The sequence below is a fragment of the Berghia stephanieae genome, chromosome 6, assembly GCF_034508935.2.
Source record: "Berghia stephanieae isolate SIO BIC M18660-M18661 chromosome 6, UCSD_Bste_1.3, whole genome shotgun sequence".
Lineage (NCBI taxonomy): Eukaryota > Metazoa > Mollusca > Gastropoda > Nudibranchia > Aeolidiidae > Berghia > Berghia stephanieae.
In genome coordinates, this window is record NC_088365.1 from 23,011,594 (window position 1) to 23,035,496 (window position 23,903).

The window sequence follows — 23,903 nt, forward strand, 5'->3', positions numbered from 1 at the left end:
AATTAACATAGTTCAAAATATCAAAATAAGAGTGGCATACAAATACATTTTTTAATGTCTAAATAGACATGATTAAATGTCACTAAAAGTTCAGTGACACCATGGCTTGGTGGAAAAGCTGTTTGACTCTGAACTTAAGGTTCGAGAGTTCAAATCCCGACAGGGTTAACTTTTATTTTTCCCCAATATTTTTGTTTTAATCATTTTATTTGCTTGTAATATATTTTAATGTTTATATTATACTACTATTATTATTATTATTATATTATTATTATTATTATTATTATTATTATTATTATTATTATTATTATTATTATTATTATTATTATTATTATTATTATTATTATTTCTACTTACTATTATTATTGTTGTTGTTGTTGTAATCGTCATCATCATCATTATTATGATTATGATTTTTAAATCAAGTAGTAGGAGTTATTTAATCAGTTATCGACTTATTACGAATATCTTTTATGTGTTATAATCTCGTTGTAGTTTTTCATTGATGTGCTCTTCTATTGTTCATTACTTTTTAAAATCTTGCTTTTTTCTGTTTGTCACATTTGTTGTTGTTGTTGTTGTTGTTGTTGTTTTTGTTTGTTTGTTTGTTTTGTCATCTAAGACAATCCCGATTCATTATAAATATGTGGCCAGACTTTCTGCCATTTTTAATTGAATGATGTACTTCCGTGAATTAATTGCAGTATTATATTAAAATTTACGTGATAATAATAATAATAATAATAATAATAATAATAAATAATAATAATAATAATAATAATAATAATAATAATAATAATAATAATAATAATAATAATAAAATAATAATAATAATAATAATAATAATAATAATAATAATAATAATAATAATAATAATAATAATAATAATAATAATAATAATAATTTAAACAGATACTGAATATTAGACTACAATTGACATCTATTTACTGAATACACGTGGTATTTTTAGGGGTGTTTCTTTTTTTACGAAACCTGAAACCTGCCGAAACACGCCGAAACCTGACAAAGTTAGGGGAAGCAGGCAGCAGTGGGGAGTGAACCTGGGACTCATGGAAGTGTACACCATTGGGGAGTGAACCTGGGACTGGGTTTCGTAAAAAAAAAGCAATTACTTTTTTACGAAACCCAACAATATCCAACAAAGTTATGGAAAGAAAGTAGGCAACAGTGGGGGAGTGAACCTGAGACTCAGGAAGTGTACACAAATGGGGAGTAAACATAAGTCTATGGTTTTTCGGTGGGTTTTGGCGGGTTTCGTAAAAAAGTAATTGCTTCATTCTCGTCTGGTACCCAACTCCCATAGTCCCAGGTTCATTTCCACTGATATCCTCTTCTCACAGTCCCAGGTTCACTCTCAACCAGTGTGCACTTCCCTGAGTCCCGGTTCATTGCCCAATGGTGCCCACTTCCCATAACTTTTGATAATTTCGGTAGGTTTCGAAATAAAAGTACATTCTGAGCTCACTGTCCACTGGTATCAGCCTCTCGCAGTCCCAGGTTCAATCCTCATCTGTGTCCAAATCCCAGATTCACTCCCCACTGCTGCCTGCTTCCCATAACTTTGTCGGGTTTTGGCGGGTTTCGTAAAATAGTAATTCCCCCTCCCCCTTGGTATTGTCTTTTTACAATATCCAGAGTCCCAGGTTCACTCCCCACAAGTGTACACTTCCCTGAATCTCAGGTTCACCCCCCACTGTTGCCTACTTCAATAACTTTGTCGGATATTGCCAGGTTTCGTCGGGTTTCGTAAAAAAGTAATTGCTTTTATGTGAAACTCGCTGAAACCCGCCAAATACCATAGTCTCAGGTTCACTCCCCACTGGTGTACACTTCTCTGAGTCTCAGGTTCACTCCCCACTGTTGTCCTACTTTCAATAACTTTCGGATATTGCCGGGTTTCGTAAAAAAGTAATAGTTTTTATATGAAACTAGCTGAAGCTCGCCAAAAACCATAGTCTCAGGTTCACTCCCCACTGGTGTACACTTCACTGAGTCCCAGGTTCACTCCCCACGCGTTGCCTACTTTCCACTTCTTTGCCGCATATTGTCGGGTTTCGTACAAAAGTAATCCCCCCCCCCCCCCCCCCAATTTGTTATTGCTTTTTTATAAAACCCAGAGTCCCAGGTTCACCCCCTCCTCCTCCCCCCCCCCCCCCCCCCCTCAGCCTCAACACACACACACACACACGCTGCTGCCTACGTCCCATAACTTTGTCGGATATTGCCAGGTGTCGTCCGGCTTTTTATTACGAAACCCGCTGAAACCCAGTCCCAGGTTCAGTCCCCACTGTTGTACACTTCTCTGAGTCCGAGATTCACTCCCACAGCTGCCCTCTTCCCATAACTTTGTCGGGTTTCGGAAAAAAACACCGTATTATAGTGCAAAACCACTATTCAGTGTCAGATACTGAATAGTGCAAAACCACTATTCAGTATCAGATACTGAATAGTGCAAAACCACTATTCAGTATCAGATACTGAATAGTGCTAGCCTTTATGCCATTTTTTAATCCTATACATAAGAGTTTTTCTTTAATTACCTATCTGTCACTATTATTGTTATTATAATTGAACTGCGCATTTCTAAGTTCTTTGGTGTGCTCGCCATAAACATCTAGCTTGAAAAGATCTTTGAAACCAAAGGAGAAACGTCACCATTCGATGTATCTAGAAAATAAAGGCAAAACAAAACAAACAAACAAAAAATTCATACTGGAAAAATCATGTGATGAACTTTCTAAGGAAAGGAAATAAAAGCATCTGAGACAGATGATGATACACCTCAATCTTGTCTTTTCTTTCAGTCTCCACCTTTATCTTGTTTTGTTTTTGTATTTGTTTTTTGTTTCTGTGGGGGGATGATTATTATTATTATTATTATTATTATTATTATTATTATTATTATTATTATTATTATTATTATTATTATTATTATTATTATTATTATTATTATTATTATTATTATTAATACTATTATTATTATTATTATTATTATTATTATTATTATTATTATTATTATTATTATTATTATTATTATTATTATTATCATCATCATTGTTAGTGTTGTTGTTTTTGCATGTTTGTTTTTGTTTGGTTGTTCATTAAAAAAAAAAAGGTGTTAGTCTGTTTCCTAAGTTTGATCAAAATCATCAAGCAAAGGCCGTGAGCTTTGGCGAATAATCCCGTCTTATTATGACTGAGAGAGCAACACAGTCGCTTATCGTTCTACTAAATCGGCAGGCTGTAATTACACTTGGAATATTAGAAGGGAGATAAGGACTTGGAGGTTACTAAGGCGACTAAAAGTCGACTGATAGCCTGATAGGGATAGGGATCATCTACTTGTGGAGATAAGATGAAATTCCAAGTGGAATGGAAGATTGTAGTCTTATATATTATTATAGGATGAGTATAGCGGTTATATTTACATCCAGTCTCTCTCTCTCTCTCTCTCTCTCTCTCTCTCTCTCTCTCTCTCTCTCTCTCTCTCTCTCTCTCTCTCTCTCTCTCTCTCACTCTCTCTCTTTCAACCTCTCTCATTCTATCAGACCGTCTGCATGCATGTCTATTTCTACCATGTATATACCTATTCGTCTATCAGTATAACTATTTTCATTATCTCTTTCTCCATAACCTTTGCCCTCTATTCCCTTGATGTTTCTCCTATTTGTTTTCTTCTCTTACTCCACCCCCCCTCCCCCTCCCTTCCACCCACTGTTTTGTTTTTTTTTTGTTTTTTTTTTAAGTTTGTTTGTTTGTTTTTTTTTTTTTCTTTTGCTGCCCATGCTTCTCTTACTGCATTTACTTGTTTACTTTTATTTTCCATATAAAATATAACTAATGCTAAAGGCCACGGCAGCTGATCAAAAGCTTTCCTGAAATAACTTATCTTCAAACGACTTTGCCTAAAATTAGCACATCCTTTCAAACATTTTTTTTTTAATGTTTCTTTTTTTTTAATGTCTCAAATAATATAATATGGACAGTTCTAGAGAGAGAGAGAGAGAGAGAGAGAGAGAGAGAGAGAGAGAGAGAGAGAGAGAGAGAAAGAGAGAGAGAGATAAAGAGAGAGATAGAGAGAGAAAGATAGAGAGGGAGATAGAGAGAGAGACAGAGAGAGATAGAGAGAGAGAGGGAGAGATAGATAGAGAGAGAGATAGATAGAGAGAGATAGAGAGAGAGAGATAGATAGAGAGAGAGATAGAGAGAGAGATAGAGAGAGATAGAGAGAGGGAGAGATAGATAGATAGAGACAGAGAGAGAGATAGAGAGAGGGAGAGATAGATAGAGAGAGAGAGAGGGGGGTGGGGTGGGGGGGGTCCAGAGCATTTGATACCATTCCATCACTGAGGCGTTCTTTTAACATGTAATATAAAATTCATGTCCAGTCAAATTTGGCAATACCGTCATGTTTTGAACATTTATCACGAAGAGATCAGATCGTCCGTGATTGAGACCAAGTCTTTGATTGGCGACATTGGCGATGCATGCAGCCCAGGGGGTGAATAGTCAAGTTTAACCATAGAAGTCTCCAGTCTTGGACATTTTTTTTTTTTAAAAAGCAAATTTAAGACCATTTAAGACCATTTTCATCAAAAATTGATATTTAGTCAGTTTCAAGGTTTCAGAGTCTGTTGAATGCCAAGATGAGGGTCATTTAAATCGATCGATATTTGGAAGATGTGCTTTTAGACCAAATTTTTAAATACGAGTTTTTCAATAGCGCGTCTATGTGGTCTTATGACATGAGATTCGCTTTCGGATCGGAAAGTCCTGGGTTCGAGTCTTGCTCGGCGCGTAGTTGAATCCTCGGACAAGGCTCTTTCCTCACATTCTCTCACCGTACTCAGGTGTAAAATGCGTACCTGGCCGTTAACAACGTTCTCTGTCGGGGAGAAAAAAGTGCAATATCGCCTAACAGGCGTCGTGTCTCGTTCTACAATGTTAAGTGTGTTGCTGTTGGTCAGGGACCCCTTGAAAAGCGCTTAGTGCACCTTTTAGTGGATATTGCGCTATATAAAAGTTGCCAACTGTAACTGGTGAATGGGTGTTGGCGGAGATAAGACATGAATGACGACCTATCCATCAGCCTCCACGTCATCTCGTGACAGTCAAACTGTCACTGTCAGAGCTGGCAGGGGCAGCAGGAAAAGATAATTTATAGACGCAATGAAGGAGAATTAGGGGCGATAATCATAATACTACCTATACTATTAACAATGAAGAGGGACATTTGGTGTTGGGTTATAATCGTGGTATGTCATATAATTATTATAGTTTTATGAGTGCCTGGTCACGTGGTGTGGGAACGAGTCTCTAGACCGCCGCACTCGGAAGAAAAAAAACAACAAAACACAAATTTAAACATTTGGTCAGACCAATTGAATCGACCCTCATCTTGGCAAAAAACTCTCAAACCTGGGACTTCACGAAGTCGGTCCAAGATTTGATAGATTTGCTAAGACGAGGGTCTTTTTATCAATATTTAAATTTGTATGACGAATTTTCTGGCCAAAATGTTGCATTCTCGTTCGATTGTTCTCGTTGTTTTTGTATTGTTATTTATTAATTTTGTTGTTTTGTGTTTTTTTTTTGTGTTGTATTTTCTTTCCTTGCCTTTTTTTTTTGTTTGTTTGTTTGGTTGGTTGGTCGTGTTTTTTTTTTTTTTTTTTGTTGGTTTGCTTTTTTTTTTTTTGTATACTTCCATGACTTCCCACACGGTGTAAGTGAAATAAAGTATAATATAGAGTAGAATGGACAAATATACACACAAACACAAACTCAAATGTTGATAGTAAATGTCATGCACCTAATACATTTGGAGAATTTCCACCGAGCTTCACAATTGGTTTCACAAAAATGTTACATTTACATGACTGGTCATAACGTATGAACCAAACATTTCCCTTGTACATCTTAGTAAAAACTATTGCGTGGAGACAATCATTTCCATCAACAGAGACGCCAACTTTAAATTTGGCTCACAGGAGTTTCAGAGACCACTCGTAGGAATTTCAATGCCGAAAGAGGAATTTCCGCACACAAGACAAAGGAATTGGGATGGTATTTGGTATTGTGTTTACATATTGTATAGTTCTAAATAGATAACTGATTAGAATTAAACTATGCTACATAAACACATTGCAAATACAATCCCAAAGTTTCCTTATTTTAAATGAAGTAAAGCGCCAATACCTAATAGTAGAGATTGTAGTACTGGTGGTAGTGAGGATGATGTGGTGTTAGTGGTTGTAGTAATAGTGGTAGTGATGATGAAGATGTGATAGTGGTTGTTGTAGTAGTAGTAGTGGTAGTGATGATGATGTGGTCGTGGTGATGGTGGTTGAAGTAGTAGTGGTAGTGATGATGCTGTGGTGGTGGTGGTTGTAGTAGTAGTGGTAGTGATGATGATATGGTGGTGGTGGTGGTTGAAGTAGCAGTTGTAGTGATGATGATGTGGTGGTGGTATAGTGGTTGTAGTAGTTGTGGTCGTGATGATAATGATGTGGTAGTGGTTGTAGTGATGTTGATGTGGTGGAGATGGTGGTTATAGTACAAATGGTAGTGATGATGATATGGTAGTGGTGGTTGTAGTAGTAGTGGTAGTGAAGATGATGATGATGTGGTGGTGGATGTAGTAGTAGTCGTGGTAGTGACAATAATGTGGTGGTGGTGGTTGTAGTAGTAATAGTGGTAATGATGATGTGGTGGTAGTGGTGGTTGTAGTGGTAGTGATGATGTGGTGGTTGTATTGTTGTAGTAGTGGTCGTGATGATGATGTGGTGGTGGTTGTAGTAGTGGTAGTAATGATGATGATGTGGTGGTTGTAGTATAAATGGTAGTGATGGTTGATGTGGCAGTGGTGGTTGTAGTAGTAGTTGTAGTGATGATGATGATGTGGTGGTGGTTGTAGTAGTATTAGAGGTAGTGATGATGATGAGGTGATGGTGGTTGTAGTAGTAGTGGTAATGATGATGATGATGTGGTGGTGGTTGTAGTAGTATTAGAGGTAGTGATGATGATGTGGTGGTGGTTGTTGTAGTAGTAGTGGTAATGATGATGTGGTGGTGGTGGTGGTTGTAGTAGTAGTGGCAGTGATGATGTGGTGGTGGTGGTTGTAATAGTTGTGGTAGTGATGATGATGTGGTAGTGATGGTTGTAGTAGTAGTGGTAGTTGTAGTGATGATGTGGTGGTGGTTGTAATAGTAGTGGTAATGATGTGGTGGTGGTGGTTGTAGTAGTAGTGGTAATGATGATGTGGTGGTGGTGGTTGTAGTAGTAGTGGTAGTGATGATGTGGTGGTGGTTGTAGTAGTAGTGGTAATGACGAGTGGTGGTAGTGGTTGTAGTAGTAGTGGTAGTGATGATGAGGTGGTGGTGGTGGTTGTAGTAGTAGTGGTAGTGGCGATGGTGGTGTAGTAGTAATGGTAGAGTTAATTGGTGTGTCGTTGTTGTAGTAGTAGCAGTAGTGATGATGATGTGTTGGTGGTTGTAGTAGTAGTGGTAGTGATGATGATGTGGTGGTGGTGGTTGTAATGGTGATGGTAGTTGTGGTAGTAATGATGATGTGGTGGTGGTGGGTGGTGGTTGTAGTAGTAGTGATAGTGGTGATGATGTGGTGGTGGTTGCAGTAGTAGTGGTAGTGATGATTAGTGGCAATATGATGGTGGGGGTGGGAAGGGGGGGGGGGGGGGGGGGGGGGGGGGGGGGGGGGGGTTCCTTGAACAAATTGACCTCACCGGAATTTGACGGAAGTTGCCCGGAGCCCGGAATTTTTTACTCCAGACCGGAGTTTTTTCCGGTGAAACCGGAGTTTTGGCATCACTGCATCAATCTATGAATATGTCGAAATAACAACATTCACGTCAAATGGTATAAAATAAAAATGGCCTATAGATAAATGGGTTTAAGTATGAGCAAAAACAAACTCTGGACAATTCCTGAAATCTCACGAGCCTCGGGGGGGTGTTATTTCCATTGATAATGATAAACTGCTTTCTTTGTACGCAACACTCCCACACACCAACAAACACACTCACATATACACACACACACATACACACGCACAGACACACACACACGCACGCACACACCCCTCAAACAAACACACACACGCACACACACACACACACACACACGCACAAATAGGGTTGGCTGTCTTAGCAAACAATTCCCACACAAAATGGTTGAATACAAAAAATAGAAAAAAACTAAAATAAAATTTAAAAAAATAAATAAATAAATGCCAGTTTATTCAATAATCGGCATTAAAATGTGTATGTGTGTGTATGTGTGTGTATGTGTGTGTGTGTGTGTGTGTTCGTCGGTGAGATGAATTTGAAGAATGAATAATCTTACAAACAAATAGATAGACAGATCTTTTCCAACGACACCAATAATTTACAGAGAGAGAGAGAGAGAGAGAGAGAGAGAGAGAGAGAGAGAGAGAGAGAGAGAGAGAGAGAGAGAGAGAGAGAGAAAAGGAGTTTACAGACAAAACACTCGCTCACCCCCCCCCCCCCCCCCCCTTTTCATGTCCAAAGAAAGAAAACACCAGCCAGGGTGTGGGCAAGTTAAGACGTATGATGCATTATCGGACAAGGACAAAAAGAGAGAAAAAAAAAAGAAAGTTAACAGATTGAGGGTATTAAAAATGGTACCAGTAGCACATCTCCCACCCCCCCCCCCACCACCCCCAACCAGTAGACAATACAAACTGAGGTCTTCCGTCACCGATACCGTACTATTCATAATCCAACAGTTAAGGTTAATTTTTGACATAGATATCACCAGATCGCCGAGTCTAAAAGCCTCCAACGTACAACTGAAATGTCTCTATCAAAGACAGGAATCGTAACACAGAATTCGGTTATTTAACATATTCCACAACTGACTCAATTTCACATAACACACACACACGCACACACACACACACACACACACACACACACACACACACAAGAGATAGTCTCATACGAAAGTAAATGACTAAGCAAATTAATAAATAAAACAAATGAATTCAGTAAAGTAATACATAAATATATTTTGTTAAAAATAAATACAGAGGTCTAGATTAATGAAAAGATAAATGTAAGAAACAATCACCGAAAAGATACATAAAGACATCGATAAATAAACAGAAAGAAAAACTGTCCAATTTACTTCATTGTTTTTTTAAAAGCAACAAACTATCCATTTTAAAAGAACACAACTATCTATAGTAATAACTAACACTGTCGTACTCTGTAAAAACACAGATTTGAACATTTGGCCAGAAAACTCGTCCTTCAAATATAGATCGATTTCAATGACAAAAACTCTCAAACCTGGGACTTCGCCCATGACGAGGGTCATTCAAATCGATCAATATTTGATGGACCAGTTTTCTGACCAAATTTTTAAATATGGGTTTTTTTCCAGGGCACGACAGAATACTCATCACCGTTTTTCTCCTCACGAACGCCAACGTTAATTGGCTTTCAATCCAGTCTAGACTACTACCGCCAAAACAATACCAAATCAGTAGTCTATTAATAGTTGATTCTGGTCAACACGCACAAATTAATTTACACACATTCAACTCTAATCCGTACTACACCCCAAAATTTATGAAAATTCCATATTGTCAGCACTGACAGACAGTCGAACACACCTCGTCTCAATATGTTGCAGTTGTAGTTCAACTAACTTTGCAATAACACTAACAATAATACAGTCATAGCGTCTGTCTGCTCTACTTTCTCTTTCCAATCCTTGCAATACCAGTCCCATAAGAATAATAAGAATAACGCACACACACATACACATACAAAGAAAAGGAAAAGGGTAAACAAAACGACATTGCAACGCGAGCAACTTTTATGTTGACTATTATCCTGATATTTGAGTGTCAGACGTGCTGGGGGGTAGGGAGGGAGGGAGGGAGGGCACCGGGGAAGGGAGAAAATAACACGCTGAGTACACATTGGGGGCGCGCGGGGGAGGGAAGTGGGGGGGGGGGGGGCGTCTTATTTTTATTTAATTACTTTTTTGTTGTTGTTATTGTGGTTGTTGGGGTTTTTCGTACTTGGGATTTTTTTTTTTTTTTTGTGTGTGGGTTTTTTGTTTTTTTTGTGTGTGGTTTTTTTTTTTTTTTTGTTTTTTTTTGTATTGATTTTTTGGTTTAGTTTCATTTTTTCTTTTTTGTTGTTTTATTTTTTTCGTTGAATAGTGAAGACGCGAAGGGGAAAATATAAATGTTCGAAGATGACGTAACTCAGGTCTTTTTTAGTGTTTTTGCCATCTGCGTTTATGAGTAATTCTCACTAAACTGTAATAACCAGACTATAAACCATCATGGTTACACACAGTTGTGTGTGTTAGCCAGTTCTACTTCCGGATGGCAATGTTGTGAACTTCTTAGCCAAGTGCATACTATCTATAAATATTCATTTCTATTGCGCGTTTCCAAGGATTCGTAATACCCAATGGGGTTCCAAAATACATGCCATATGAAGGCAGATTGCGTGTGTGCTAGGCGTTCTTTTCTACTATCCACCAAAATAGCCAAAGTAAAAACATGATGTTACCCATTCACAGTTAAGTAAAGTGGGGTAACTGTTACTTGTATAAAGTGTATTGATCACGGAGGCGAGTCATTTGACGACCAGTGTCGTCAACTCGGACACCAATCATGTCCAGTGTCGGACCAAAGAAGAGGCGATGACGTCACCAATACATTGACAGTGACCAAAAAAAACAAACACTTGAGCTTTTATATAGCGCAATATCCACTAAACGTTCTCAAAGCGCTTTACAATGGGTCCCTGGCCAACAACAACACGTATTATGTTGTACGAGACAACGCCTGTTAGACGATGTTACAATTTTTTGTCGGACAGAGACAACGCTGTTAACGACCAGTAGGTACTCATTTTACACCTGAGAACGGTGAGAGAAAGTGAGTAAAGAGCCTTCTCCAAGGACTCGACTATGCGCGAGCGAGGCTTTTTTTTCTTCTTAATTTTCGACAATAAAAATCTTAACCCCCGGACACATTAAAAACGTCACATCAGATACATTTTTGAAAAGGCTGGCTTTCGAAACATTTCAACAATCTTGTCTATTTGTGAATCATTTTCATCGATCAATATTGCTTATCGTTTAGCAAAAAAATATGGCAGACATGACGACGCAACATTGAGACAAAGTTCAAGGCAGCCAAACAAACCTGGGCCCAAATAAAGAAGACATCCAAACACCGAGTCAGATGGAAGAGTCCTGTAGCGGCCCCGAAGGTCCACAGGGAATCGAGAGGCTAGAAAAGTAAAGTCAACGGTAAAAGCCGTTTGGAAAAAATGGAAGAAAAAAAAGTTGTTTCCTCAGTGTAGGACAGATAAGTGTGTGTGCCCTTTTCAAATAATTCAACTGTGTGAGAAGAAAGGGGGAGGAGGGGGAATTAACACATGTTTCAATCGAGCACACCCGGTACAGTATGCATATATGCATGATGACAACGATGTGATCGCTCTTTAAAAATGACTTTTATCGTATAATTTGACAGTGACAAAGAGGAGGGGGGAGAGTGGGGAGTGGGAGAGTACAAAATCACACTTTTGAATCGAGTGAATCCGTACAATATGCATGGATGTGTGATGGCAACGGTGCGTGTGTGGATTTCGGATTAGAGAATGATGGGGGCGGCATTATTGTTCATCTATTTTGTTGGGTGTGAGAAAGAAAACGCAATAAAAAAAAAAAAAGGTAGATAAATGAATGGAAGAATGAATGAGTGCGAGAAATTGTGTAAACCGGTGTTTGTGCACGTGTACGAATGTTTGTATTGAGTTTATATTATATACAACCGCGAGGGAAAAAGGGGGGGGGGGGGGGGGGGGGGGAGAAGAAGAGAGAGAGAGAGGGAGGAGGGGGGGGGGGAGAGAGGGGAGGAGGAGGGGGGGGAGGAGAGGGAGAGAGAGAGGGGGGGGGAGAGGGAGGAGAGAGGGGGGAGAGAGGGAGAGGGGGGGGGGGGGAGAGAGAGAGAGAGAGAGAGAGAGAGAGAAAGACAGAAATAAAGATATATGTATTCTTTAGAAGATGAATTTGCGGGATTAAGACGATTGAACAAGTTGAGGCCATTTCAATTTGTCGATTATGATCTGGAGAAAAGGTTTCTATTCCCCCCCCCCCCCCCCCCCCCCCCCCTCCTCTCTCTCTCTCTCTCTCTCTCTCTCTCTCTCTCTCTCTCTCTCTCTCTCTCTCTCCCCCCCCCTCTCTGTGTGTGTGTGTGCATGAGAAATGGAGGAATCACGTCTCTCTCTCTCTCTCTCTCTCTCTCTCTCTCTCTCTCTCTCTCTCTCTCTCTCTCTCTCTCCTATCATTAAAAACAAACAAACAAACAAAAACACATGTGTTTAATCATCGTAGTATAACGGAAAGTGTATCTTGGTTATTGGTAACATCTCTTACCATGTGGCAATAATACTGAACAGTGTGTCATCAACAATTCAAACAGCCTGACAGTCATCCCACCAGCGCCTGTCATAATAATACACTCATTATTACTCATTATGTCTTTTGGCATATACAATTGTCCAGAGAGGTGTAACCATTGGGGGCCAATTCAAACGCAAAGTAAAGGCAGTCCGAATCAAATTTAAATTTAAGATTAAAAATACTAACTAGACTTTTAGTTTATTCTGAATATAGACTATTTGTTAATGAACCAATATCAACATTTTAAAAAATTAAAAACAAAAACAAACAAAAACAAAAACAAACAAAAAACAGTGGAACAGTCCTTTTTCAAAAGATGAAAGTGGCAAACACGATGAGGTGAGAGAATTGTTAGTGGATGGTTGGACGTAAATGACAATGTATCAATGTATCATCATCTAGGACGTCATATATATCTATAGATGTCACTGATCATCATGGATCGAAAACTACTTGGGGGCGGCTATCCATAGATAACACAATAAATCTGTGCGGGTATCCGAGAGAGTGTGTGTGTGTGTATGTGTGTGTTCGTATACGTATGTGTGTTCGTATACGTATGTGTGTGTGTTCGTGTACGTATACGTGTTGTGAGTGTGTGTGTTCGTGTGTGTGTGTGTGTGTGTGTGTGTGTGTGTGTATATGTATCTATGCATGGATGGATAATAACACATAATATTGTAAAATGCTAGAATTCAAATAAACCAAATCCTGGTCTTTTCTATGGAATCTGTACGAGTGTAAATGATATTCTGTTGTCAATGGATAATTCCACAAATAATCAATAGTCTATCGTCCAGTCCGTTATTCCAATTGCTAATTCAATGGGACGGACAACAAGCAATAGAAATGAAATTCCCATTGCAAAATGTTTTAGCATTTGATTGTAAAAATCCTATTTATATCCTCGGTACAATTAGGGCTGCACTCAACAATTGAACTCCCCCCCCCCCTCCCCTCCCTCCCCCTCTTTCCCCCTACCTCCTCAGCCTCACCCACGATTTACATCATTAGGCCAACTTAAACAAACATAACAGAATTAAACACATTTTTAAAAATCGAGATGAAGAATAGGAAGAATAGGAGGAGGAGGAATAGGAGGAGGAGGAGGAGGAGGAGGGGAGGAGGAGGGGAGGAGTAGGAGGAGGAGGAGGAGGAGGAGGGGAGGGAGGGATGAGGAGTAGGAGGAGGAGGAGGAGGGGAGGGAGGGACGAGGAGGAGGAAGAGGAGGAGGAGCAGCAGCAACAGCAGCAGCAGCAGGAGGAGGAGGAGGACATAGAAAACTGGGGATGAGTAAAACAAAACTTCCGATCAATATAGCTAACTTTTAATTTCTCTCCTATTAATTTGCCCCCATAGATGTTGCAATAACAACGTGGGCCACCCAAGCATAAAGTATTATTATGCCGATATGAATAATAGAACCATGAAAAGTGAATTCTAAAATAAATAAATGATAAGAAATACAACTTTGAGTTTCTTGCAATTAAAAACAGTATATTTATCTCACCCAGCCTGACGAATACGGTTTAAATATATTTTTAAAAAATAATAAATAAATAAATAAAAATTCCCTTTATTCATCCCCAAGGGGCAATAATCTTTAGGGTCTATTATTTCAAAGACTGGAATTGCCCAAACGTGAGCTAACCGTAGTCCAGCGCCGCAAAGATAGCTAGGGCGAGGTGACTTGCTCCAGGACACACAGCACGGTGGGTAACCAACTCGGTACCTCTCGGGTACAAAGTAGAGAGATCCACGCTGCCCCAAGTTTCATATTCGTGATCATGAATTGGATGCCCGCACCCGGTACATCCCGACATCACAACCGTTTTGAGACTGTGGGTCACACATCTCATACACAACACCTCGATGCATGCAGAAAACAGAAAACTAATATTTACAACAATTCTAACCCGACAATTTAATTCACATCAAACCTACTACAGGTTGTGGTTTGATTTTATATCAACATTTGATTCCAACCCTACACCCATTATTATATCCAGCTCTCTCTGGGAAGACAGCGAGAACATTGCAAGTCGGATTTCTTATATTTGATGCTCAAGTCGCATATTGTGTCACTGCTTGCCTGGTGTAAAAAACAAATATGTAGAGATGAGCAATATAAACCAGCTGATAACGGGGATACATTGTGATTTACCAGCAATCCAGACAGTCTGTATAGGATCAGCAAACATACTCAGACGGGTATGAATCGCTTGGTCTTCATTGAAAAACGATTTCTTTCTGACCACAAAAACTCTCATACATAAATTAATAACAGAATAGGAAGACAGAAAATTTTGGAAACGGAAAAAGCAATTATTAATCCATTTCTCATATCATCCAAAATCGATACTAAATCTGGATAAATACCAGTTTTATTGAAGTCTGGGAAATTCCTGATGACATTATAGATAAGCCTACAAAATTCCTTATGAACTGCCCATATATCACAAACATCCAACACCCCACACCATTCTCTTCCCCACCCCTCCCCATCCCCAACACCCTTCTCTTCCCCACCCCTCCCCATCCCCCACACCCTTCTCTTCCCCACCCCTCCCCATCCTCCAACACAGTATATCCCCATCACTATTTTATATCATAAACACCCAGACTCTATTTATCGAGTTCCAATGTCCATTTTAGCGACTAGAAAGTGGAAACTCCTACCTATGGAATATGAATATAAATATAAAGGTCGTTTGGAGACGGAGAAACAGTAAAATGAAAAACAAAAACGTTTTAGCTCCGACATCAATATGGAAAACCAAAATGAGGTATAATCATCGACATCTATAGTTGTTGCTGGGTATAATAAATAATAAGAGTATACATTTTAAGATGGTATAGTCTTGACTTGTACGATCTTGCGCTTGAGAGAGAGAGAGAGGGGGGGGGGGGTGAGGAGGTAGTCTTTATCAAAGCCATTAACTATCCTTATGATGTTCGTTTGTTTTCTTTGTTTACATATTATTTTGGACAACAATTCGCAATACCAAATCGAAAACAACAAAACAACAAAAAAAAAAGGGGGGGGGGGGGGGGGGGAGGGGAGAGAGAGAGAGAGGGGGGGGGGGGGGGGAGAGTGAGAGGGGGTGGGGAGAGAGTGAAAGTGAGAGGGGGATGGAAGGGGGGGGGGAGAAAATAGTAACATAAGTAAACATTATATCTTTGAAATGCACATATCTCTTCAATCGCATCTCTCCACGGCCAGCCTCGGGAAAAACAAATAATTTTTTAACAACCACCCCCCCCCCCAACACACACACACACACAAACACACACAAAATAAAAAAAAGTAAATCTGATTCGTTGTGGGTAGCCTAATAATAACATTATTCCGTCCTGACAATATTTTATTCCAATTTCCCAATTGATTCACGCGGAAATCCAGGAAAGATGTTTCCTCGTTCTTTTCTCCATTTTAGCCACCATTACACGCCTCGTGGACCGTTACAACAGAGGACGTATTATGATGATGATAATAGTAATAATAATAATAATAACTGACTTACTGACTGACTTAGATGCCTTTCGCGTCTCGACCGAAAGATCGGGTCGCCTTGGCTGTTTCCAGTATTTCCTGTGTGAGGTGTCTCCAATATTGCCGGTCCTCTGCTAGGGTTCTCAGATTTTCAAGGTCCCTGCCGTTATGAGACTAATGCTTTGTCCAAGTGTTGTGAGGTTTTTGTTTAGGATCACGGGGAGTGTTGTGATCGGTCTTCCTCTGAAAAGGTTCCCGTGTTTTTGGAAGTATCCCGACATGGCTTGGTTTGCTGGTATGTTTTTGTCCCTGCGTAGTATGTGACCGGAAAGTTGCCATCGTTGTTGTAAAATGTCAAGGGAGATTGGTCTTTCTTTTGTGATTCTTATAGAGTGATTCATTTGAGATCTTTTTGGGGTATTTGATGTCCAGTACCCTTCTTAGCTGTGTGCGATGGAAGGCATCCAGATGTTCTTCTTCGGATTTTGTCAACGCCCAAGTGCCGCAGTTATACAGAAGTACCGGTTTTACAAGAGCATGGTACAGTTTCAGTTTGGTTTTTCTCTTTATTTTGTCACCTCTAATCCATACATTGGTGAGTTTACTGAGTGCGGCGTTTGATAGCTGTTTTCTTCTTTGTACATCCTCGGTGTCTCCAATTAGTGAGCCGACTTTCTTTGTTCTTTTCCATTCCTCTTTGTTCCTCGATATTGTTGTAAATTCGGTTTTATTGGCATTGACTTGGAGGTTATATTTCATGAGGGTATTTTGTATGATGTCTATATTTGCTGGTGTTGATCCAATAAAATCGACATCATCTGAATAGGCGATTTCTCTAGGGATTGCATTCTCAATATGAGTCGTTGGTTTTGGAATGACTTTTCGAACTTCTTTCAGAGCGTGTTCTAAGTATATTGTGAACAGAATCGGGCTCAGACTATCTCCTTGGGGGGTCCCGATGTTACTTTCGAACTGCGTCTGTTTTGTGGCCCCGTATATCCTTGGTTGTATCTTTGTGTTGCTGAGGAGAAATCGGATTATTCGGAGCTCGTCTTCGTCTACTATTTCTGTTAATATCTCCAAAAGTTTTCCTCTGTCGATCGTATCAAAGGCTGCGGACATATCGATTCCGGTTATTGTTATGGATATGTTTTCTTTGAGTGCCTTTGCTGCCAACCATTTATGTGTCCATACAACGTCCGATGTGCTTCGGTCTTGGCGAAACCCGCTTTGGCTATGTGATAGATAATTTTCTATTTTCGGTCTAATTCTGTTGAGGACAATAGTTGACAGTGTTTTTCTTATGGTATTCAGTAATGTTATTGGGCGCAGGTTGTTTACGGGTCCTTTCGTTTTTCCTGGTTTTTGTATTGTAATTAGGACACCGCTGTTTATGTCCCAGTCTTTGTGTGTTGAGAATGTTTTGTTCATTATGTTTGCAATGCTCAGATCCAGGGAGGGTACCGCATTTCAGCAGTTCAGCGGGAATTTCATCTTCGCCTGGGGATCTGTTATTGTTTAGGCACTTTATGCTATTTCTAACTTCAGTTGTTGTGATGCGGTTGTTTAGGTCTCTAGGGTTTCCTGAGAAGGGCGATATTTGTGAGACTTGTTTGTGAAATTTCTGCTGGAAGTGGTCAGTTACAATGTCAAGGATATCGTTGGGATTTGTTGTCTGTTTGCCAAATTTATCCTGTAGTTTTGGGTTCTCGAATGGTTTTCGGTTCAGAGATTTCGTCGCTTTGAACATAGACGATGCGTTATTTTTGGACTTTTCCATGTCTTCCACTTTTTTGTCTAATTCCTCGTTTCTGTGTTTTATTGTAAGTGATCGGATTGAATGCAGTATTTTGTTTCGTTCCGTTTTCAGGTTTATTATTTCTTCCGAGTCTTTCGTGTTTTGTATCCTGATCCTAAGTTCTTTTTGTTGCCGCGATAGATCGTTAATAGCGATGTTAGGCGTTCGATTTGGTTTGTTCTTAGTTGTAATAATAGAGCCTGCACTTTCTTCCCCCGCATATTTCATTGCCGCTTGCGTCTCTTTCCATTCATTGTTTGGATTACTGTTTTGCTTTATTTTCCATAGACTTGAGTTAAGTTCATATTGGTAATGAATGCGACATTCTCGCTCATTTACTATTTTTGCCGTGTTTATTTTGACTGCCGTTTTACCTTTCTGTCTTCGTTGTCTGTACACATTTATGTTGAAATTCGTTTTTACAAGTTTGTGATCGGATGTTAGCAGTGTACCACCGTATGATCGCGAGTTGGTTGAGTAGTGTTTATGGCGGTGTCGACATATGATATAGTCTATTTGGTTGTGTATTGTTATCATTTTGTCTTGGGTTTGGTCTTTCCTTTGTCCTACCCATGTTGTCTGGTGTCTTGATGGGTGGTTGAAAGCACTGTTTGTTATGAAAAGTTTTCTCTGTTCACAGAACTGGACTAATTTTTCTCCGTTATCGTTACGTTTTCCTTTTGAGTATGATCCTAAACATAGTGTGTCACTGTCGAGACGTTTTCCTACTTTGGCATTAAAATCTCCAGCAATTATTAATATTGATTTGTTTCCTATTTTGGTCAGTGTATCGTCTAGGTCTTTGTAAAATTTATCAGTTTCCTCTGGGTATTGTTTTGCGCGTTGACTTGTTGGTGCGTAAACATTTACGATTGAGATAGTGAACGTCTTCTTACCGTGATCGTCTTTGTTATCGTTATTCTGGTTCCTTGAATTGATCTTACACTTAAGCTCAAGAACACATATTCTGTCCGAAACATTCCATTCGTCACTAGTCAAATCCCTGCAGTTTTTATTTATGAGAAATCCACATCCATAGTGAGGTGAACTGGAAGCAAAGCACAGCAGTCTGTGACCATTTATTGTTTGGTCGACGCCATCTTGGATCTTCGTCTCTTGTAAACACAACACATCGATTTTATAACTTTCTAAATCTTGACACAGTTGTTCCTTTCGAATGTTACTTTTAATAGATCTTAAGTTAAAAGTTCCAATATTAAGATTAGTCCACATCAGGTAAAAATTAAAGATTCCACACAGTGAATAAATGGAAACATAAGACTATCCACTGAGCCGAAGCTCAATGTCAACAGGTGTCAGCCATGTTGTCCGGAAAATAATAATAATAATAATAATAATAATAATAATAATAATAATAATAATAATAATAATAATAATAATAATAATAATAATAATAATAATAATAATAATAATATACCCGCCCATCATGACAGTATGTAAGTCCTCTGGTTAAAATGATATAATGTTGTTTGAACTGGTTTTTCATTTCAATTTAAAGCTCAGGACAAAACAGTAGAAAGAACCTCATCCTTGAGGATATAATATATATATATATATATATATATATATATATATATATATATATATATATATATAGAGAGAGAGAGAGAGAGAGAGAGAGAGAGAGAGAGAGAGAGAGAGAGAGAGAGAGCGAAATATCCACCAAATGCGCTTCGATGAGGTTTCGAATTCGAGTAGCACCGATTAACAATTAAGATAACTGGTAGCCAAAGTCCCAAGCCAAGAACAAAACAGAACAGAACACGAAGAACCAGACAATAGGACGGACGCCTGCAAGGCGCGATTGCCCGTTTATCTTCTTGACAAAGATATGGCTTTCACTATTACCAGCCAAAGACTCATTTTACTCCTGGTATGGAGATAATAGAATGCCAGTAAAAAAGCCTTTACCAAGGACTCAACTTTGCGCCGCTATCACTATAAGCGAGACTCGAACAAAGGATCCTCAGGTTAGCCATACCACTAAGACCATAAAGCAAACATAATTTATTTTTTTCATTGGCTGCTTTAAAATGCAGTTAGAATGTCGGCGTCTAGGGTTTAAATAAAATCTGAGTTAAAAGTCATCGAACCCTAATTTGTATGGACGATTGTGTATTCGTACAAAAGACAGAAACAAAGAAATTCATTTCGCCAGAATTTGTTGGCTGTTTGACAAGTCTGGTGGTTATTTTAATCTATCTATTAATTGTATGGACAATGGACGGAGACCTCTTGTGTTCTTAGGGGGGGGGGGGGGGGGGGGGCGGAGGTTGTCAGGTCCAATTTAATTTAGAGGTTTTGAAGCACAAGCAACACTTCAGGGACGTTTCGGCGCTAGTCTCTTTGGAAATTTTACCTTCGGAAGTTCAGCAATTAATAACGTGTATTATTAATCGTGTAGTTGGCAAATAGAATTATTATTAATAATAATAATAATAATAATAATAATAATAATAATAATAATAATAATAATAATAATAATAATAATAATAATAATAATAATAATAATAAATAAATAAATAAATAAATAAATGACTCGAGTCCGAAACTATCCTAGTTAAATATTGTACGTATTCCTCATTGAAATTGTCCCATTCATTCTTGTTCAATACCTTAACGATCCTTTATTTTGGCTTGTTTAATATACCGACAATTCATGTTTTGGGAATCACACCCGAGGAGTTTGGTATTCGCGCAAGGTATATTAATGTCTTTTATCAATATGCCATCTTTCAAATTCAGTGAACTGTGTTGCTGAAAACAGTTTATCCTCGCACCATTACATTTATTTTCAGCCTCACATCCATAATAATAAACACCGCCAACGGTCAACTAGATAGATTGTGATAAAGATGAATATGAATTATTGGACTGGCAGATAGAGTCGACATAGATCGACACGGAATTGGTCGTCAAACGTTATAAGCTAATACAAGTAGAATAGAGATTTGACGAGGAGTAAATTCATAGTCGCCATTGTCTTTTATTTGTTGTGCCTTTTAAATAGTTCTTCTAACCTCGTTTTCCTTGCAATAAAAACTGATGATTTTACTACATGACAGGACAAGACATTTTTGTCATCCTTTCAAGTCAACTGGAAACACAAAAAGGTCTGGATTAATGGCTTTTGTCATGTGCGATACTCTTAGAGTTGTCATGATATAATGCGGATAATAAATGGAAATAAAGAGAAGGATTTTATAAAATTGCTTTAAAATACTAAAGTGGGCCAAGGGAGGGGGAGGAGGGGGAGGGGGCTAGGTCCCAGGATTGAGAGTTTTACAAAATGAATGGTCATGGAAACCGATCTATATTTGAAGGCAGGACGAGATTTCCAGCCAATCTATTTTTTAAACGAGGTTTTCCTGGCTGTGTACGGCAGTTAACTAATTAACATGGGATCGTGGATAGCTCATACGGTAGAGTCACGCTCTCATCAGCCAGGCGGAGTTGTCGTACCAGTAAGGTCGCGGGTTCAAACCCCGATCACCGCCGCGAAATTTTTTTATTCTCTATTGTCTTCTGGCACTTTCCTATTCACTTCATCTCTAGTTGTTACTAACTGATTAACAAAGACTTTTCTCTGCAATATTTACGTCAAAAAGGTATCGGCGCTCACAACGTTGTGAAACTAAACGACAGAATCCCATGTCAACAAAAGACATTACTATGAATCTCCTTACGGGCTGATGACGAGATGTCTTAAGGTAATCGACAACGAATTGGGATTCTCAATGAGGACAGGATGGGTGCCGTGAGAGTTGTTTGTTTGGTTGTGTGTCTAGTTGTTTGTTTGGTTGTGTGTCTAGTTGATTGTTTGGTTGTTTGTTTGGTTGTGTGTCTAGTTGTTTGTTTGGTTGTGTGTCTAGTTGTTTGTTTGGTTGTGTGTCTAGTTGTTTGTTTGGTTGTGTCTAGTTGTTTGTTTGGGTGTGTGTCTAGTTGTTTGTTTGGTCGTGTGGCTAGTTGTTTGTTTCATCGCAGTCAGGGGACTCAATACGTTTTAATCCATACACATTGTTTCAAGGTACACTACAGCTGAAAGATGATATTTCCCTACGCTTTACTTGCACCATCGATCTGCGTGCGTACTTTGCTCTTCTTCACAAAGTGACACAGAACCCTGCTTCCGGTTTCCTATCATCCCTGAAATCTATGACCCCGTCTTGATTGCTTCATCTAAAGGTCAAATCAATCCCCCTGGCGCCCACAATCATGTAACATCAACAAGAGAACCCGTAACTTCATTAGCAATCAACCAAAGAAGTTCATTCACTGCCTTTGGTGTCCTCTGGCCGGAGGATATTTTGATGACTCCGACAATGATACCTCTGATTGTTTATAAAAACTCGCTACTTTCTTGATAAACAGTGGGGGGGGGGGGGGGGGGATGATAATTGAATGCACGGTATTGATCCAATCACTGAGTAAATTTACAAATGAAACGAAAACAAGAGTACAAAATATCATTATTATAAACTTTGTTAGTATTGCTTTGGGTCTCGTTTTTCCTTCATCTTTTTTCTTCCTTTTTCTTTGGTTAAGTGTGTGTGTGTGTGTGTGTGCGCGCGCGCACGTGTGTGTGTGTGTGTGTGTGTTGGTGTGCGATGTGTGTTGTTTGATGGATTATTATTTTTCCGTGTTGAAAACCACTGGGTTTGTTTGGGTTTTAATATTTTTCTGCCACAACGGGGTAGATGCTCCTGACATCGGTACCCAGTTCATCTTCAGACCTGATAAGCCGACAAGGAAAACAAAACGTAAAAAGATAGGACTTGAGGAGAGAAAAAAAAAAGAAATCTATCCCTAAAACAAAACATTAAAGCTTATCCGAACACGAAAATGAATCCGCATAAATTATTATCATCTGTGGAGACCAAAATCGTACAAAGTCATAAGAGCTTTTCTTTTAATGGATTATAAATTATTGGCAATTTCTAACTTTGACAGGGCAAAATAACAAATAGACAAAATTCGGTGACGATTCAAAGGTCTTTGGGTCCAAACCCGTATCACGTGACAAACTGTCAATTGTTTGGCTCTATTACAAAATGCATCAAACAAAAATAGTCATTTCTCAAAACTGTAGTAAGTATGGATTCGAGAGACCACAAAACACAATCATTAATTCTAGCACTAGAAGTAAAGTTACAATCATAAACCATGCACCATCATATTCTAAATAAAAGCAAACAATACACATGGAAAAGAAGCGAAGGAAACAAGAGTTGAAATTGACAAGACTTACCTCTATGATGTACATTTTGAGACTCATGACACTCGGCGTCAACAAACGATAATATATTCACAAGTTTCGATTCCCAAACTGACAACAACAAAAGCAATTTTTAAAAAATCCAAATTTTAAAAACAAAATGACACTATTTAAAACTCCAAAGATAAACAGACCACAATCAAGTCAAGGTATCTCTTCAAACTCGACGGGGTAAAATGACATCTTTACATCTTTTATATATTTTCTAAACTTTTCAAAAATTCTTTCTTTCTTTTGTATTCGTTATCGAACTATGTTTGCATCCCTATCTACCCCACTAATCTATCCAACTCCACTCATCCATTTATTCCTCCATTCTTCTCTCCATTCATACAAATCATCTCTACTTTATCTCCCCATCACCCGATTCAAAGATGTGTCTTTTTATAAGATCGACCATTGTTATACGACAAAGATCAGTGGACTTTAACACTGTCATACATTGACATAACGTTGTATTTTAAATTTAGCTGGAAATATTGACTTCAAACATCAACGGATTCATGTGATTCCGAACGTCAGATAAAATCTCAACCCTGGCAATTCAAAGGTATGAAACGTTTCCCACAAGCTTTTGGTCATATTAATCGTCCCACGTTTGGAATAAAAGATTTCTGACCAATCCTTTTTTTTTTTTTCGTGGTGGATTTTTAAGAAGTGTTTTGTCAGTTGACGACAGAACAAAATGAATGGTAGAGATTACAAAACAGTATATTTTCGTATACTCCATAACACATGTATACAAAAGATATCTCAAATGTGACATAAAATATTTTCATTTGTTATGAAAATGATGAAACTCGATATCTTGAGATGTTTACA

General features: G+C 38.6%; 1 protein-coding gene across 2 annotated transcripts in view; it reads right to left on the reverse strand.

The window, feature by feature from the left end:
• The window catches only part of LOC144974690 (putative adenosylhomocysteinase 3), a 256,230-nt gene that overhangs the window by 200,595 nt on the left and 31,732 nt on the right, over positions 1 to 23,903 (reverse strand). Inside the window, exon 1 of one of the 2 annotated variants that reach the window (XM_078917828.1) lies at positions 23,055 to 23,249. The exons of the other annotated variant lie outside the window; for it this stretch is intronic. Coding sequence (XP_078773954.1) covers positions 23,055 to 23,081 — 27 coding nt within the window. The 5' untranslated portion in view covers positions 23,082 to 23,249. Of the gene's footprint in view, positions 1 to 23,054; positions 23,250 to 23,903 lie in introns of those variants that run through there. 2 annotated transcript variants of the gene reach the window in all.